The 17,421-nt window shown below is 36.2% G+C and overlaps 1 protein-coding gene across 2 annotated transcripts in view; it reads left to right on the top strand.

Annotated features, from left to right (window-relative positions):
- VCL (vinculin) overlaps positions 1–17,421 on the top strand; it is a 120,172-nt gene that overhangs the window by 44,689 nt on the left and 58,062 nt on the right. For both annotated transcript variants that reach the window (XM_053692152.1, XM_053692153.1), the window contains exons 2-5: positions 9,104–9,174; positions 11,046–11,196; positions 12,075–12,183; positions 14,640–14,762. In XM_053692152.1, coding sequence (XP_053548127.1) covers positions 9,104–9,174; positions 11,046–11,196; positions 12,075–12,183; positions 14,640–14,762 — 454 coding nt within the window. The remainder of the gene's footprint in view (positions 1–9,103; positions 9,175–11,045; positions 11,197–12,074; positions 12,184–14,639; positions 14,763–17,421) is intronic.

Here is a 17,421-nt window from a genome sequence, read left to right as displayed (position 1 = left end):
ATAGAGGATGCAAGGAGCCGATCATTGTTGGATCTTAGGGGGCGGGCTGGGGTATATTTGTTGATGAGTGAGGACAGGTAGGGGGGGGCAGCATTGGTAAGGGCTTTGTAGGTCAGGGTGAGAATTTTGAATTTAATTCTGCTGTGAATGGGGAGCCAGTGAAGGGACTCACAGAGAAGTGCAGCAGAAACAGAGCGTTGAGAGAGGTGGATTAGCCTTGCAGATGCATTTAGGATGGATTGAAGGGGAGAGAGGCGGGAGAGAGGGAGGCCAGATAGTAATTTAACGATACTTAGAACATATTCCCTTATGTGAAGAACATTGGAATGTGAAATATATACTGTACAAACACAGTTAACACTTTATTTAATATGAATATAGCATAAATATGAAGAATCATATTTTCAGCTACTTGACTGTAAAGGGCTACAATGCACACATATATATTTATATGTATGCATTTGTGTTTATACGGTATGTGTATATATGTCTGTAAATACATATATACACAAATACATATGTACGCACGTATATACATACATACATATACATACAGGGAGTGCAGAATTATTAGGCAAGTTGTATTTTTGAGGATTAATTTTATTATTGAACAACAACCATGTTCTCAATGAACCCAAAAAACTCATTAATATCAAAGCTGAATAGTTTTGGAAGTAGTTTTTAGTTTGTTTTTAGTTATAGCTATTTTAGGGGGATATCTGTGTGTGCAGGTGACTATTACTGTGCATAATTATTAGGCAACTTAACAAAAAACAAATATATACCCATTTCAATTATTTATTTTTACCAGTGAAACCAATATAACATCTCAACATTCACAAATATACATTTCTGACATTCAAAAACAAAACAAAAACAAATCAGTGACCAATATAGCCACCTTTCTTTGCAAGGACACTCAAAAGCCTGCCATCCATGGATTCTGTCAGTGTTTTGATCTGTTCACCATCAACATTGCGTGCAGCAGCAACCACAGCCTCCCAGACACTGTTCAGAGAGGTGTACTGTTTTCCCTCCTTGTAAATCTCACATTTGATGATGGACCACAGGTTCTCAATGGGGTTCAGATCAGGTGAACAAGGAGGCCATGTCATTAGATTTTCTTCTTTTATACCCTTTCTTGCCAGCCACGCTGTGGAGTACTTGGACGCGTGTGATGGAGCATTGTCCTGCATGAAAATCATGTTTTTCTTGAAGGATGCAGACTTCTTCCTGTACCACTGCTTGAAGAAGGTGTCTTCCAGAAACTGGCAGTAGGACTGGGAGTTGAGCTTGACTCCATCCTCAACCCGAAAAGGCCCCACAAGCTCATCTTTGATGATAACAGCCCAAACCAGTACTCCACCTCCACCTTGCTGGCGTCTGAGTCGGACTGGAGCTCTCTGCCCTTTACCAATCCAGCCACGGGCCCATCCATCTGGCCCATCAAGACTCACTCTCATTTCATCAGTCCATAAAACCTTAGAAAAATCAGTCTTGAGATATTTCTTGGCCCAGTCTTGACGTTTCAGCTTGTGTGTCTTGTTCAGTGGTGGTCGTCTTTCAGCCTTTCTTACGTTGGCCATGTCTCTGAGTATTGCACACCTTGTGCTTTTGGGCACTCCAGTGATGTTGCAGCTCTGAAATATGGCCAAACTGGTGGCAAGTGGCATCTTGGCAGCTGCACGCTTGACTTTTCTCAGTTCATGGGCAGTTATTTTGCGCCTTGGTTTTTCCACACGCTTCTTGCGACCCTGTTGACTATTTTGAATGAAACGCTTGATTGTTCGATGATCACGCTTCAGAAGCTTTGCAATTTTAAGAGTGCTGCATCCCTTTGCAAGATATCTCACTATTTTTGACTTTTCTGAGCCTGTCAAGTCCTTCTTTTGACCCATTTTGCCAAAGGAAAGGAAGTTGCCTAATAATTATGCACACCTGATATAGGGTGTTGATGTCATTAGACCACACCCCTTCTCATTACAGAGATGCACATCACCTAATATGCTTAATTGGTAGTAGGCTTTCGAGCCTATACAGCTTGGAGTAAGACAACATGCATAAAGAGGATGATGTGGTCAAAATACTCATTTGCCTAATAATTCTGTACTCCCTGTAATTAGATATGTATAGGGTTGTACCTCACTGTTAAAACCCTTTTGCATTCCTTTTTTTTTTTATATATATATTTTTTTTTATAGACTAATATTTTTTTAATAGACTGTTATTATGAGTGTAACTGTACTTTTAAATGTATTTTTGATGTGTTTTGTACAACTTTTTTGACTTGCATAACAGTTAACTAGAGCTCTGAAGTCATACTATTCCAACGTGCGTTAAATTAAATTGCGAGCACTCTAACGCATTTACTTACAACTTGTAATATGCGTGCTACTTCTGAAGCGCAAAGGAGCCGCTATAAAACCCTTTTCGCTTGCGTGCAACAGTTAGCGCGCCACTCTTAATCAAGCCCAAAATCAGGCAAGAACTGTAAGACAATAAAAGGCAATATCTTCCAGTTTATGTATATTGTTCGCTTTCCTGTACTCATTGGCAAACAGGAATGCAGAGGTGCTATTGGTCCATGTAGTATCCTTATTACTATTACAAACTATTATTTGAAAGCCAAAAGAATTTAAAACATATCTGCTAAGCTGAGTTAATTTAGATATTTAGGCAACCCAAGTTCCTTTACTTAGGTGTGTTTCCATACACCAATAGATCTTTGGAGGCTGTCGTTATCAGCCAGTGAGCACCCAAGAGTTGAGTATCAGCTGTGCATTTTCTGCTAGTTTGATATAGAATTATTTCCAACTTTAAAGGGACAGTAGGCTGGCTCTCTGTGATTACATTTCTCACTGCCTTCCAATAGATTAAAGGGACAGTATACACCAGTTTTCCTATAACTGCATGTAATAGACGCTGCTATAAAGAAGAATATGCACAGATACTGCTCTAAAAATCAAGTATAAAACCTTTTAAAAACATTCTTAGAAGCTCCCAGTTTATCACTGCAATGAGGTTAGGCTGGGACATCCAGTGAAAGGGGCTGAGAAAGCAGGAAGTGCAGACACTCCCCCCCCCCCCCCACCCCCTCCCCAGCATATGAAAAGACCCATTACACAAACGGGAGCAAGCAGGAATCTGTAGACTTCAGTCTACGTCTGATACTTTGGGGCTTGGTTAGGAGTCTGAAAATCTGCACAATGTTATTAAAAAATAAGCAAAACTATACATTGTTAGAAAAACACTCCCAGATGGGCTATATAAATGCATCATCTACAAAATATTTATGCAAATAAGAATCTGGGGTACAATGTCTCTTTAACATAACAGCAGAGTCTAAATGTTATTAGAATAAATGAGCATGTTGTTTGCTGCAATTGTTTTTTAATGGTCAAACTCCACCTGCCACTTTCCTTAATTGGAGGAGCCAATACAGGCTTGAGTCTGCAGAAGGACTTGCCACTTAAAGTAAACTTTTATCCTAGGGTTTGTGAAACGCTAGGATTGACCATTGAAACAAATAAAGGGGACTTTCATTCATGAAGAATACATGCAGAAAGCTCAGAACAGCAAACACTTGCAACAAGTAAAAGAGCTTTCTGCATGACGTATTTTATACTTTATGAATGAAAGCCCCCTTTATTTGTTCCAATGGTCAATCCTAGCGATTCACTAACGCTAGGATTGAATTTCACTTTAAATACACCATTATGCCTCATATGTTTAGGGTTTATTGTCTCTTTAAATTTTTCTTTCATGATTTAGGTAGAACATACAATTTTAAACAACTTTCTAGTTTACTTCTACTATAAAATTTGCTTCATTCTCTTTGTATCATTTGTTGAAGGAGCAGCACTGCCAATTACAACCGGTGTGTGTGTGTGTGTGTATATATTACAAATAATCAAGCTTTACTACAGATAATATTGTCCTTTTGATTCTTCTGTTTGAAGTGACCCAATGGCTAGAGTTGACAAATGGTTTTATCGAATTTCGATCAGGCGCACACTTACTTTAGAGCCAGACAGATATAAGTGTTCATATCAGTATAGGTAGAATAATCTATAAAGTTGTTAGTAGTTCTTGAAACTAACAAGCCTTAAATGGACAGTATACACTCATTTTCATATAACTGCATGTAATAGACACTACTATAAAGAATAAGATGCACAGATACCGATATAAAAATCCAGTATAAAATGGTTTAAAAACTTACTTAGAAGCTTTCAGTTTAGCTCTGTTGAAAAGGTAGCTGGAAAGCCCACTGCAAGTGGCAAATAAGACTCCCCCCTCCCCCTTCTTTTGCATATGAAAAGACCCTTTACACAAACAGGAGCAAGCTGGAGTAGGTATACGTCAGTATTCTCATAAAACTTTGGGGCTTGGTTAGGAGTTTGAAAATCAGAGCAATATTATTTAAAAATAAGTAAAACTATACATTTAAAAAAAACAAAAAACTTTTATGGGCTATATAAATAGATCATCTACAAAACATTTATGCAAAGAAAAAATGAGTGTATAATGGCCCTTTAATGAAACAGCATCATTAAGATATGTTAGTAAATCTGCACTCTTACAATAAAAAGATGAATATGTATGGATTACATTTTTCCAACTGCATATTTGTTTTCTATATTTCAAAAGATGATCAGGCTGCAAGTTTAATGGGATACAGTTGCTATTGTTATGTTTCTTTTGGTCTTTATGATGGAATATGCAGATGGAAAATATGTGTAATGGGTCACTGTGATTATCTCATAACTGCCGTGAATGAGACACATTCTCCAGATTAAGATTTTTTTTTTTTCACTTCCTTCCCTTCAGGGGCAAAGGAACTGGCAGTCTCCTTGTTCAACCCTGCTGGGTCAGGACTTCAGGAATGTTTCACTATGTGTTGTGAGAAAACCACTCATGCTGCGGATCTATAGCTGTTAATAATAAAATGTTATGTGCAAATTAGTTCCCCCCCCCCCCCCCAAAAAAAAATGTAAATAAATTAATATATGAAATATTATAAAATTTTGCCAGCAATAATTACTAAAATTTTGCCGGGTGGTCAGTAAAATCAGCCGGGTGGTGCATCCATTTAAAAGGTCCTGGGGAGAACACTGTATGTGATTAATCCAAGTAAAGTGTTTCCAGTTACTTGTTATACCAGCTGCAGAGTTGGGAAATTTGTTTCTTAAGGTATATTTTTGTATATGAAATAACTATTTCTGCTAACTGAAACCACAACCCAGTACAGTGGGCTGATCTTGTAGGGAGAGGATATCTCATTAGGTTATCTGTCTGATTATTTAAACAAAGTTCTCCTTATTTTCTTTATTACCGTTTACTCAAAAGCCAATACTGAGAGAGAACGATGGAAAATGAACATTTAGTACCTCTCTGTCACAGCCACCCACCGGGAGCATCATTTTATCTATGTGTGTGTGTATATATATATTCTGACCGCTGCTTCTTAACCCACATCGCTACCTGTTATGTGGTGTATCTCAATCCCCACTGACTTTTCTGACCCCGGGAGGTTGACAGCCCATTCTCGGGGGCGGCATTGCACACTAGCCGTAATGTTAAATACAAGAAGGTGATGCTTAGCTGACCGGAGCGCAGATGTATACCCCTGTCTGTCGTACTTTGATAAATCCAGCCCCAAATAGGGGATAATCTAGGTGGTATTATATGCAGCTCAGTTTTTGCCTTATTTAGTCTGAGCCATCTTTCAGGTTACCATTAATTATTGAAGATGTGAAATGTTATAAGGTTTGTGGCTAAGCGTTGACACATGATATTCTTACAGCTTAGTAAGTTAATGAGGTGCAAAATCTGGAGCTCTATTGATTGTGTAATCTATGAATCATGGGAACACATTACAGAGGGGAAAATATTTCACTACACTGTCCCTTTAACTCACTACAGTGTTCTAATCAGCCTGCCAGCAATACTTCAGCTTGAATATTTCTATCAATTTTTCTTTTCATATCCCTTTAAAAACAGTAGGCAATTCTGTTCTGATGGCTAAATAGGGCCTGCTACAATGTTGCTTCTCCTCACCAGCCTTCAGAAAAAGCACTGCTGAGCTTGGCATGAAGGATAATGAATCTATCAGCAATATTTATAATACTTTTCAATTTACCTCTATTGTTAATTTTACTTTTGTTCTCTTGATATCATTTGCTGAAAAGCATACCTAGGTAGGCTGAAGAGCAGCAATGCATTTCTGGGAGATGGCTGCTGATTGGTGGCCATGCATATATGCCTTTTGTCACTCGCTCACTCTCTTTCTTTCTCTCTCTCTCTCTCTCTCTCTCTTTATCTCTCTCTCTCTCTCTCTCTCTCAGAGAGAGAGAGAGAGAGATAAAGAGAGAGAGAGATAAAGAGAGAGAGAGAGAGATATAAAGAGAGAGAGAGAGCTATAAAGAGAGAGATATAAAAAATTATATTATAGTAAAAGGCAAGTATCCCTGCATGCTTTTCCCCAGAAGTACTCTGTATACAATGATACTAGGTATGTGCATTTGGATACTTTGTTAGTATCTGAATGCGAAGAAGGCAGCCGCTCATGGCGTTCATCTCTTTTCGGAGCTCAATTCCTTCATTTTCACAAGGAGGAATCTGACTCTGAAAACAGCCCAATGCCACAAACAACCGTCTTCTTCTGCATTTGGATGCTAATGAAGCATTCAAATGCACATACCTGGGAACTCTGGGTAAGAGTTGGTAACAATGCAGCAGAGAACTCTGGGTAAGAGTTGGTAACAATGCATACAGAGTACTACTGGGGAAACACAAGCGGGGATAATTGCCTAGATTTGCTAATTTTATATTCAATAATTCTATAGCTCTTATTTTTATGAAATGGGGGATTTTAATCTAATGCTTTTATCTCCACCATACTGTAACTGGAATAAATGTGTGTGTGTGTGTTTATATGTATGTATTAAATATGTATGTATCATATGTAATATGTATGTATTATATATGTATGTATTATATGTAATATGTATGTATTATATGTAATATGTATGTATTATGTATGTAGTATGTATTATATGTAATATGTATGTATTATATATGTATGTATTATATGTAATATGTATGTATTATATATGTATGTATTATATGTAATATGTATGTATTATATATGTATGTATTATATGTAATATGTATTATATATGTATGTATTATATATGTATGTATTATATATGTATGTATTATATATGTATGTATTATATATGTATTATATATGTATGTATTATATATGTATGTATTATATGTAATATGTATGTATTATATGTAATATGTATGTATTATATGTAATATGTATGTATTATATGTAATATGTATGTATTATGTATGTATTATATATGTATGTATTATATATGTATGTATTATATATGTATGTATTATATATGTATGTATTATATATGTATGTATTATATATGTATGTATTATATATGTATGTATTATATATGTATGTATTATATATGTATGTATTATATGTAATATGTATGTATTATATGTAATATGTATGTATTATATGTAATATGTATGTATTATATGTAATATGTATGTATTATGTATGTATTATATATGTATGTATTATATATGTATGTATTATATATGTATGTATTATATATGTATGTATTATATATGTATGTATTATATATGTATTATATGTAATATGTATGTATTATATGTAATATGTATGTATTATATATGTATGTATTATATATGTATGTATTATATATGTATGTATTATATGTAATATGTATGTATTATATATGTATGTATTATATGTAATATGTATGTATTATATATGTATGTATTATATGTAATATGTATGTATTATATATGTATGTATTATATGTAATATGTATGTATTATATGTAATATGTATGTATTATGTATGTATTATATGTAATATGTATGTATTATGTATGTATTATATGTAATATGTATGTATTATATATGTATGTATTATATATGTATGTATTATATATGTATGTATTATATATGTATGTATTATATATGTATTATATGTAATATGTATGTATTATATGTAATATGTATGTATTATATGTAATATGTATGTATTATATGTAATATGTATGTATTATATGTAATATGTATGTATTATGTATGTATTATATATGTATGTATTATATGTAATATGTATGTATTATATATGTATGTATTATATGTAATATGTATGTATTATATGTAATATGTATGTATTATATGTAATATGTATGTATTATATGTAATATGTATGTATTATGTATGTATTATATATGTATGTATTATATGTAATATGTATGTATTATATATGTATGTATTATATGTAATATGTATGTATTATATGTAATATGTATGTATTATATATGTATGTATTATATATGTATGTATTTTATATGTAATATGTATGTATTATATGTAATATGTATGTATTATATATGTATGTATTATATATGTATATATGTATGTATTATATATGTATGTATTATATATGTATGTATTATATATATATATATATATATATATATATATATATATATATATATATATATATATATATGTATGTATGATGTAAAAAAGGTGGTTTTTGTGCATGATTACTGTTACCAGTATATCTAGGTAAGTTGTCCGTATCCGTTTTAAAACCTTTTTATTTTTTATATAATTTTATTTAAGGAACAGTGTGTTGAAACATGTTATTGCATTACTGCTTGAACATAACTGTTTAAACACATAGCTAAAGTTAGCTCCAGAGCAGCTATGCACTACTAGGAGATAGGTGAACAGATTGTTTGAGCCAGTGACAAGAGGCATATATATGCAGCCACCATTCACCAGCTAGCATCCAGTTGTGCACTGCTGCTCCTGAGCCGTCACATGTTTGCTCTTTAACAAAGGATACCAAGAGAAAACAAAGCAAATTTGATTACAGAAGTAAATTGAAAAGTCTCTTAAAATTTCTGATTCGTTAGTTTTATTTTGATTCCTCAATAAACTAAGGTGTGTTGCTGCCATGAATTGTGCAAGGTGAGTGTGCACTGGTGTGTGTTTGAGTGACACTGTCTGTTTTTGCTTTCAGGTTGGGAAGGAGACTGTGCAGACTACAGAAGATCAGATTATGAAGCGGGATATGCCTCCTGCATTCATCAAGTGAGTACTGTGTGAGATTCACAGGAAAGTGCTGCCGTCACTGGGAGGTGTGACATTCTGTTCAGCCTTGTCACTTATTGTAATGCTCTTTGTTTATGAGAAACGTAAGGGATGTCTAATGAAAACCCTTATACTGACACGATGTATCCGTTTTTTAATTTATAATTTTTTTAACTAAAGCGAAAACGGTTTGTTTTGTATTTATGCTTGTGAAGGTGTTCTATTTGCACCAGTAGAGCTTTAGAAATTGTCTTAACGGGACATAATATTCATATGCTAAATCACTTGAAACTGATGCGGTATAACTGTAAAAAGCTGACAGGAAAATATCACCTGAGCATCTCTATGTAAAAAAGGAAGATATTTTATCTCACAATCTCCTCAGCTCAGCAGAGTAAGTTCTGTGTAAAAAGTTATACTCACCTGCTCCCAGCTGCAGGTAAAAATATAAAAAAAAATGAAGAAATGAACAGCAGCCAATCAGCATCAGCAGTGCTGAGGTCATGAACTCTTACTGTGATCTCATGAAATTTGACTTAACTCTCATGAGATTTCATAGTAAGCTTCCTTTACCTGATTGGTGAAATAATAGAGTTCACGATGCTCATCCTTTCAGCTGTCCCAGGACAGACACACTAAAATGCTGCTTAGAAATCCTTTACAATGGGAGGTGGCTACTGAGGAACTTTTGAGGTAAAATACCTTTCTTTTTTACATAGAGATGTTCAGGTGATATTTTCTAGTCAGCTTTTTACAGCTATGCTGCAGCACTTTAAAGTGTTTAAACATTTGGGTATTATGGCCCTTTAAGCAACCAATGAGTGAATATTGAATTTTAAATGAGCAGTATTTTTTTTCTTCTGACAATTGTAAAAGTTTCCTTTAGTTTCTCTGCCCCTGTATCATGTGACCGCTATCAGACAATCTCAGTCTAATGTATGTAAATACTGTGAAGTCTTGCACATGCTTAGTAGCAGCTGATGCTTCAGAAAGTGCCCTTTAAAAAAAAAAAATGTAGTAGCTTATCCATATTAATGCCAAATATTTTAACATGTTTAACAACTGTATTTCATGGTTTGAATTTAATGCCTTTTTATCGCTGTGGTTTCCCAATTCTAATGTATTTATAATCATTGTGTTTTTTTTTTTTTTTTACTCCAGATCCTATAAATAGTAATGAGTTATAATTGTTCCCCTCTGTGTGGGTTATTCATGTAGCATGTTGTTTGTAGATAAAGACATATCTTGGATTTATCTGTAATTCTGTATGCATATTTACATTTCTACACGCATCTTGAGTTCTAAGCGGAAGTCACCATGGCTTTTGTTGAGATACATTGTGTCATTTTAATTTCATTAGTTTTTATTAGAAAGTAAGAAGGAACTTGGACAGTTGATGTGGTTTATTATGCAACTGCAATGTTTCTCATGTGAGATTATCGTAAAAAACAAACAAACTAAAAGGGAAACTTTACTGTAAAATCTTCTTCCACTAATGTGTTCCAAATGACTGATAACTACTGCAGAGTATTAAATATATTCAAAATTTTATAAAATATCTGTTTTGTTCATTGAAACCGTTACCTATTCTCAAGGACATGCCCATATAAATAGACCAAGCCTGCAGGGGGGGGGGGGGGGATATTTTTGCTATTTTCCAATTGCAAAAATATCCTACCCTCATTTAAGGCATAGGTGGTGTTTTTCAACAGGCACAATCAGCTATTTTAAATAACAAAATAAATTTAAAGTAGTGTGCAAACAATTAAATACACACCGACAGGTAAAATGAACCATTGGGAACTTTTATGTCCCTTTAAAAGATGCCTCCCTTCAGTACTATAAATATGTTTTTATGTCCTTTTATTCAGGGTAGAAAATGCCTGTGCTAAGCTTGTCCAGGCAGCCCAGATGCTGCACGCAGATCCATACTCGGTCCCGGCTCGTGACTACCTCATTGATGGGTCCCGAGGAATTCTTTCTGGCACCTCAGACCTTCTGCTGACCTTTGATGAAGCTGAGGTACTGTAGCAGCGTTGACCTGGATTTTACGCCACAGGTCAATGGATTTAAAGTAAAATAAATATTGATGAGGCGGGGATGCAGACTGTTACAGACGGATTAAAGGGCTCCCTGGAGAATTTGCTGTCTCAATTGCATTGTTTTAGGGTTCACCTACTTGTCAGCCTCTGGTATATCGGCATCTATATATTGAAAATATTCATCTCTGAAATCTTTAATATTGTTCTTTAAAGTGTTTATAATTTTGCTGTAATATATAATGGCAATGCACATGTTCAGCAAGTTACAGAGAAGGTGTGTTGTGGTTAAAAATGGTAATATAATCCTGAAATAGAGGGAAAAAAGCTTACAACCTTCATGGGATATGTAGTGAAGAAACTGCGCTTCTGGTTCCATACTAGGGTTGCCACCTCGGCCATGTTTTCCTGGACACTTATGAGTTACACATGCTTCACGGTATGTAAGGAGGAACATGAATAGTGCTGTCCAGGGTCACTATTCGTGTACTGTTTAGGTGCGCAATGCATGTTGTCTTCTGCACACCCTGTAGCATGTGTAACTCATTAGTGTCCAGGAAAGCATGGCCGAAGTAGCAACCCTATTCCATACTGACTTCATTCTGAAGAGCAAGCGGAGAGGAACTATAACTAGCGGCAGGACACAGCCACTTACGCTGAACAAAAAAACAAAAAGCAGTCGTGCTCAGAGTCAAAAGGAAACGTGATCACTTTATTTAGCACATTAAACATAAAACAATGCAGAATTGAAGATGTTTAATGATGATCTTTAAGGGATAGGCTTATATGTAAGTAGGTGCATTGACAGCTGACGCCAATTACGCCACAGGCCAATTTAATGTATATTTATTTATTTTTAAGGTAAGAAAAATAATCAGAGTATGCAAAGGAATTCTGGAGTATCTGACGGTAGCTGAAGTTGTGGAGAGCATGGAGGATCTTGTCACATACACTAAGAATTTGGGGCCTGGTACGTGACCTCTGTATTCACCTAATTAGGAGGGTTAAACCAATAGATCATAGAAGTGCTGGCTTATATTAAAGGGACATAATACCCATATGCTAAATGCATAACTGTAAAAACTGAAAAGAAATTATCACCTGAACATCTATATGTAAAAATGGAAAATATTTTAACTCAAAATTTCTTCTGCTCACCAGAGTAAGTGCTCTGTGAACACTTATACTTCAGCTGCTGTAAAGCTGTAAGTTGTGTGTGGGGGGGGGGGGGGGGGGACAACAACACACAATAGCCAATGAGCATCAGCAGTGCTGAGGTCATGCATTGCTTTGCTATGATCTCATGAGATTTTACAGTAAACTTCCTTAAACTGAAATAACATGAATGTGCCTGCACATGACAGATACACACTCCCTTGCAAGTCCTAGGACTAAAGCCTCTTTACAGTGACGTGTGAATACTTAGGACATTTTGAGGTAAATATCTTCCTTTTTTTTTTTTTTACATAGTGATGTTCAGGTGATATTTTCTATTCAGCTTCTTACATCTATGATGCATCACCTTTAAGTGCTTTACACTTTGGGTATCATGTCCCTTTAAGCTGCAGCTTAAGAACTTTTTATTTCCAAAGTTTCTTGCCTGGTTGTGATGAAATCATTTCTCTGTATGTTGTACTTTATGTGCCACAAAGAAGGTTACCCATTGCCGTTAGTATTGGTAGCTTCCCCCAGTTTTAGTAAAGTTATACTGTGCATTTAAATGAAGAGTTCATGGGGGGACCCTCAGAAACCTTTGCCTAAGGCACCAGCCTTGTAAGTCAGACCCTGATCTTAGTGGGGATGACTTTGTCTTGGGCTGTATAAACCCACTTCAAAGGCTTAGCTCCTCTTGACTTTGGGTGAAAGACTTTGATCTTTAAATTGTAATAAACATCAGAAGTAGTTTGTTTATTTTACACATTTCTTGACATGCTGCTGTTTTATGTTTTTATTTTGTTTTGTTTTTAAAGTCTCCATATCATTCAGGAAGGAAACTTAATAGGAAATATATCATTATTGTTGCAAGAGTTTTACATATCTGGCATCTCCTTGAAATCTCACAAATGGTTTCCTGCCATGCTTGTACTGTGTTAAAGGAGTCTTCATGAAGCCATATTGATATGATCTCACATTAGCAACTGTGCTGGTTTCAGGTATAACATATCACAGTGTCAAGTAGTGATTAACAAATATGTCAAGAAAATATTTTATAGGTATATTATATGGGATCCTTCATTCTTTTGACAAGACAGAGGTGTGGGGCTTTTAACAGGTTATGCAGAATATATATATAATTTCCATGCTTTCTTGTAACTATGTTTAAAACCTACAAAATGGTGAGACGCATAGTTCACCTCCCCCACTGGCCATACTGCTGAACTGATCCCAACAAGCTGGTGATTGGTGGCCATGTGCATATGTCACTGCTGAACTGATCCCAACAAACTGATGATTGGTGGCCATGTGCATGTGTCACTGCTGAACTGATCCCAACAAGCTGGTTATTGGTGGCCATGTGCATATGTCACTGCTGAACTGATCCCAACAAGCTGGTGATTGGTGGCCATGTGCATATGTCACTGCTGAACTGATCCCAACAAGCTGGTAATTGGTGGCCATGTGCATATGTCACTGCTGAACTGATCCCAAACAAACTGGTGATTGGTGGCCATGTGCATATGTCACTGCTGAACTGATCCCAAACAAACTGGGGATTGGTGGCCATGTGCATATGTCACTGCTGAACTGATCCGAAACAAGCTGGGGATTGGTGGCCATGTGCATATGTCACTGCTGAGCTGATCCCAAACAAACTGGTGATTGGTGGCCATGTGCATATGTCACTGCTGAACTGATCCCAAACAAGCTGGTGATTGTGGTGATTGGTGGCCATGTGCATATGTTACTGCTGAACTGACCCCAAACAAGCTGGTGATTGGTGGCCATGTGCATATGTTACTGCTGAACTGATCCTAAACAAACTGGTGATTGGTGGCCATGTGCATATGTCACTGCTGAACTGATCCCAAACAAGCTGGTGATTGGTGGCCATGTGCATATGTCACTGCTGAACTGATCCCAAACAAGCTGGTGATTGGTGGCCGTGTGCATATGTCACTGCTGAACTGATCCCAAACAAGCTGGTGATTGGTGGCCGTTTGCATATGTCACTCCTGAACTGATCCTAAACAAACTGGTGATTGGTGGCCATGTGCATAAGTCACTGCTGATTGGTTCCCTGGCCTTGACTTACTCTGAGCCAATACATTGCATCTCCTGAGTGGGGTGAACACATAGTAATACACATAATTATGCACAAACATTAGTGTGTAAATAAAATGACTGGTGCATTTCTGTATCTTTAGTTTAATGGCAGCAGGGAACAGAAAATATACTGTGAGTTTTATGGGGCCGTTTGTTTTACAGGTATGACCAAGATGGCGAAAATGATCGATGAGCGTCAACAGGAATTAACCCATCAGGAGCATCGTGTCATGCTTGTAAATTCAATGAACACTGTAAAGGATCTGTTGCCCGTCTTAATCTCAGGTGAGTTGGTTATAAAATATTAGTATTTAAAGAGATATAAAACCCAATTTTTGTCTTTCATGATTCAGATAGAGAATGCAATTTTACACAACTTTTTAATTTTATTTCGATTATCAAATTTTCTTCATTCTCTTGGTCTCCTTTGTTGAAAAGCAGGCAGGTGCTCTTAGGAGTGTGCATGTCTCTGCAACACTATATGGCAGCAGTTTTGCAAGAATGTTATACATTAGCAAGCACACTAGATGGCAGCATTTTTTCCTGCCATGTGCTACGGACATGTGCACACTACCAACCTGGGTATCCCTTTAATGAAACAAACGTGATGACAGAAGTAAGTTGGAAACTTTTTTTAAATTTGTATGCTCTGAATCATGAAAGAAAACATGTTGTGTACTCTAGAAAAATATTAATGCATATCAGAAAAATTCAACTTGCATTTAACATTTTTAACCCTTTGTTTTTTTGTCATATTAGCTGAATTTGTGGTTGCATCATTGTAAGTATTGTAGTTGGCACAGTCAGTGGTGTATTTAGATTTTGTGCTGCCCTAGGCACTCAAAATTCTGCTGCCCCCCTACCCCCCCACACACAGAGTTATACAGACACACTCATGCACACACATACACACACAAATCCTATCAATTGTTGATATATATATATATATATATATATATATATATATATATATATATATATATATATATATATATATACAGTACATATATAGAATTACTTCCCCAAACACAATACTAAGGCTGAAAGCCAACAGAACTAAAGGCAATACCTAACTGAAAGGAAGAAAGGTTCAGAGCTACCGCTAAACTGTAAGTTCTATGGGAAGTCTCTTATTATACCCCCTTAGAATGTAAATTTTTTGGTCAAAATCTCTCATTATATACCTGTATAATGCTTCTAAAATAACTGTAAGCTTCTTACAAATATAGCCACAAAAAAATGCTGCACCCTCCAAATCTGTTGCCCTAGGCAAGTGCCTCGTTTGCCTAGGCCAAAATACTCCCCTGGGCACAGTGCAGGAAAGCCTAGCTTAGGCAAAAGCTTTATATGTGAGCTGAGCTGTTTGCTTGTATTCATTGTTGTAGAACATGTTTAAATAGTTCCATAAATGTATGAGTTATTTGTAAGCTGCAAAAAAACGCTCACACGCAAAACTAGGGTATTCAAAGCTGAATTTGGTTTAGACAAATATTTAAAAGCATTAATATGCTGCCTAGAAATATACTTAACTAATATGTAGCAAACCGTATAACAGACTTGCATGTAAATTAGATGAGAAATCCCAAAATCTGTGAAGCAAATCAAATCAATTTGTTAAGGTCTTTTCTTTATGTACTTTTAAATAGAATTTGAATTTGTCATCTGGACTAAAACAAGTCTTTTTAATGATTGCTATATACCAAGAAGAGCCAACCTTTTGGAAAAGAAAAAAGAACCACCATTTTTTATTTAAACTCCCAAAACGTTTTAGAAACTTTATTAATTTGATAGTAATATTTACTTTGGCAAGATCAGTGTTACATACCCACCTATACACTCACAGCAGACAGGAATTAGCTAGTAGCTTTGTAGAGGAGCAGTGTGTGTGCTGCAAACGAGGAGAGGTAGCAGAGTATTGTGGAATGGTTATCCGATAAATATAAATGAGTATTGTGACTGTCTAGGCCTTGACAACCTTCCCCCACACACGTGATCTTCAGTGATTATTGTGCAAACACACACACCATTTATAGCAATAAATACTTTCCTTCCATAAGGCAGGGAGAGTCCACAACTTCATTCCTTACTTTTGGGAAATACAACACCTGGCCACCAGGAGGAGGCAAAGACACCCCAGCCAAAGTCTGAGTTTTTTGGGCTCATAGACTGTGTGCTTTTGGCCTGGAACAAACAGGTTTCACTTTCGTTTTTGAGTGTTGTGCAGCTCATAATAGCTTAGCACCTTTTTCATAGCAGGGGAAGTCCTGTCCTATGCACCATGTGACCGGGTGCGGTCTTTTCATTTTCCTACGATCCTGCTGCTGACATCACTCCTTAGCAGAGCGTTTTCACCGTTGGCTGTCTGGGTCTAGGAGGTGGTGAGTGCCCCAGCCATTGGGATTATAAAGCTGCCATTTTTTTAATAAAAGTGTTCTTCTTTGTCTGTCCTTCTGTGGATATATCTTAGCTATGGTATGGTAGAAGGTTCGGCTCCTTCTGTACTGATTAATATTTCCTGTTTATATTGTGAGGAGGCCGTCGTTTGCTCACCTGCCTAAGCACTGTTCTAAAGTCTAAGAAGGAAGACAAGTCTGAGAATACTCATAGCGCTATTAGCCCCTCTGAACCGTCAACCTCTCAGGAATCTGTGTCCCGAGAGATTACTACCCTTTCTACACTACCCGCTCCACATGCAGTTCTTCGTGGCTCAACTAATCCTCCATCTGGAGGGGGCCTTTTTTCTGGCGGACTTTACCGTGCAGTTTTTATCGGCTGTGTCTGCGGCCCTGAGTGCCTTACCTCCCTCTAGCAAATGTAAGAGAAAGGTTAAACATAGTTCTCCTGAACTAGAGTCTTCTTAATATTTGTCGGATTTAGCTACTATGTCCCAGCTATCCGAGGATAAGTTAACCTCTGTAGCTTCAGAGGGTGAACTTTCTGAGTC

Source organism: Bombina bombina, chromosome 9 (genome assembly GCF_027579735.1).
Source record: "Bombina bombina isolate aBomBom1 chromosome 9, aBomBom1.pri, whole genome shotgun sequence".
Lineage (NCBI taxonomy): Eukaryota > Metazoa > Chordata > Amphibia > Anura > Bombinatoridae > Bombina > Bombina bombina.
This window is presented reverse-complemented; position numbering and strand designations above follow the sequence as displayed.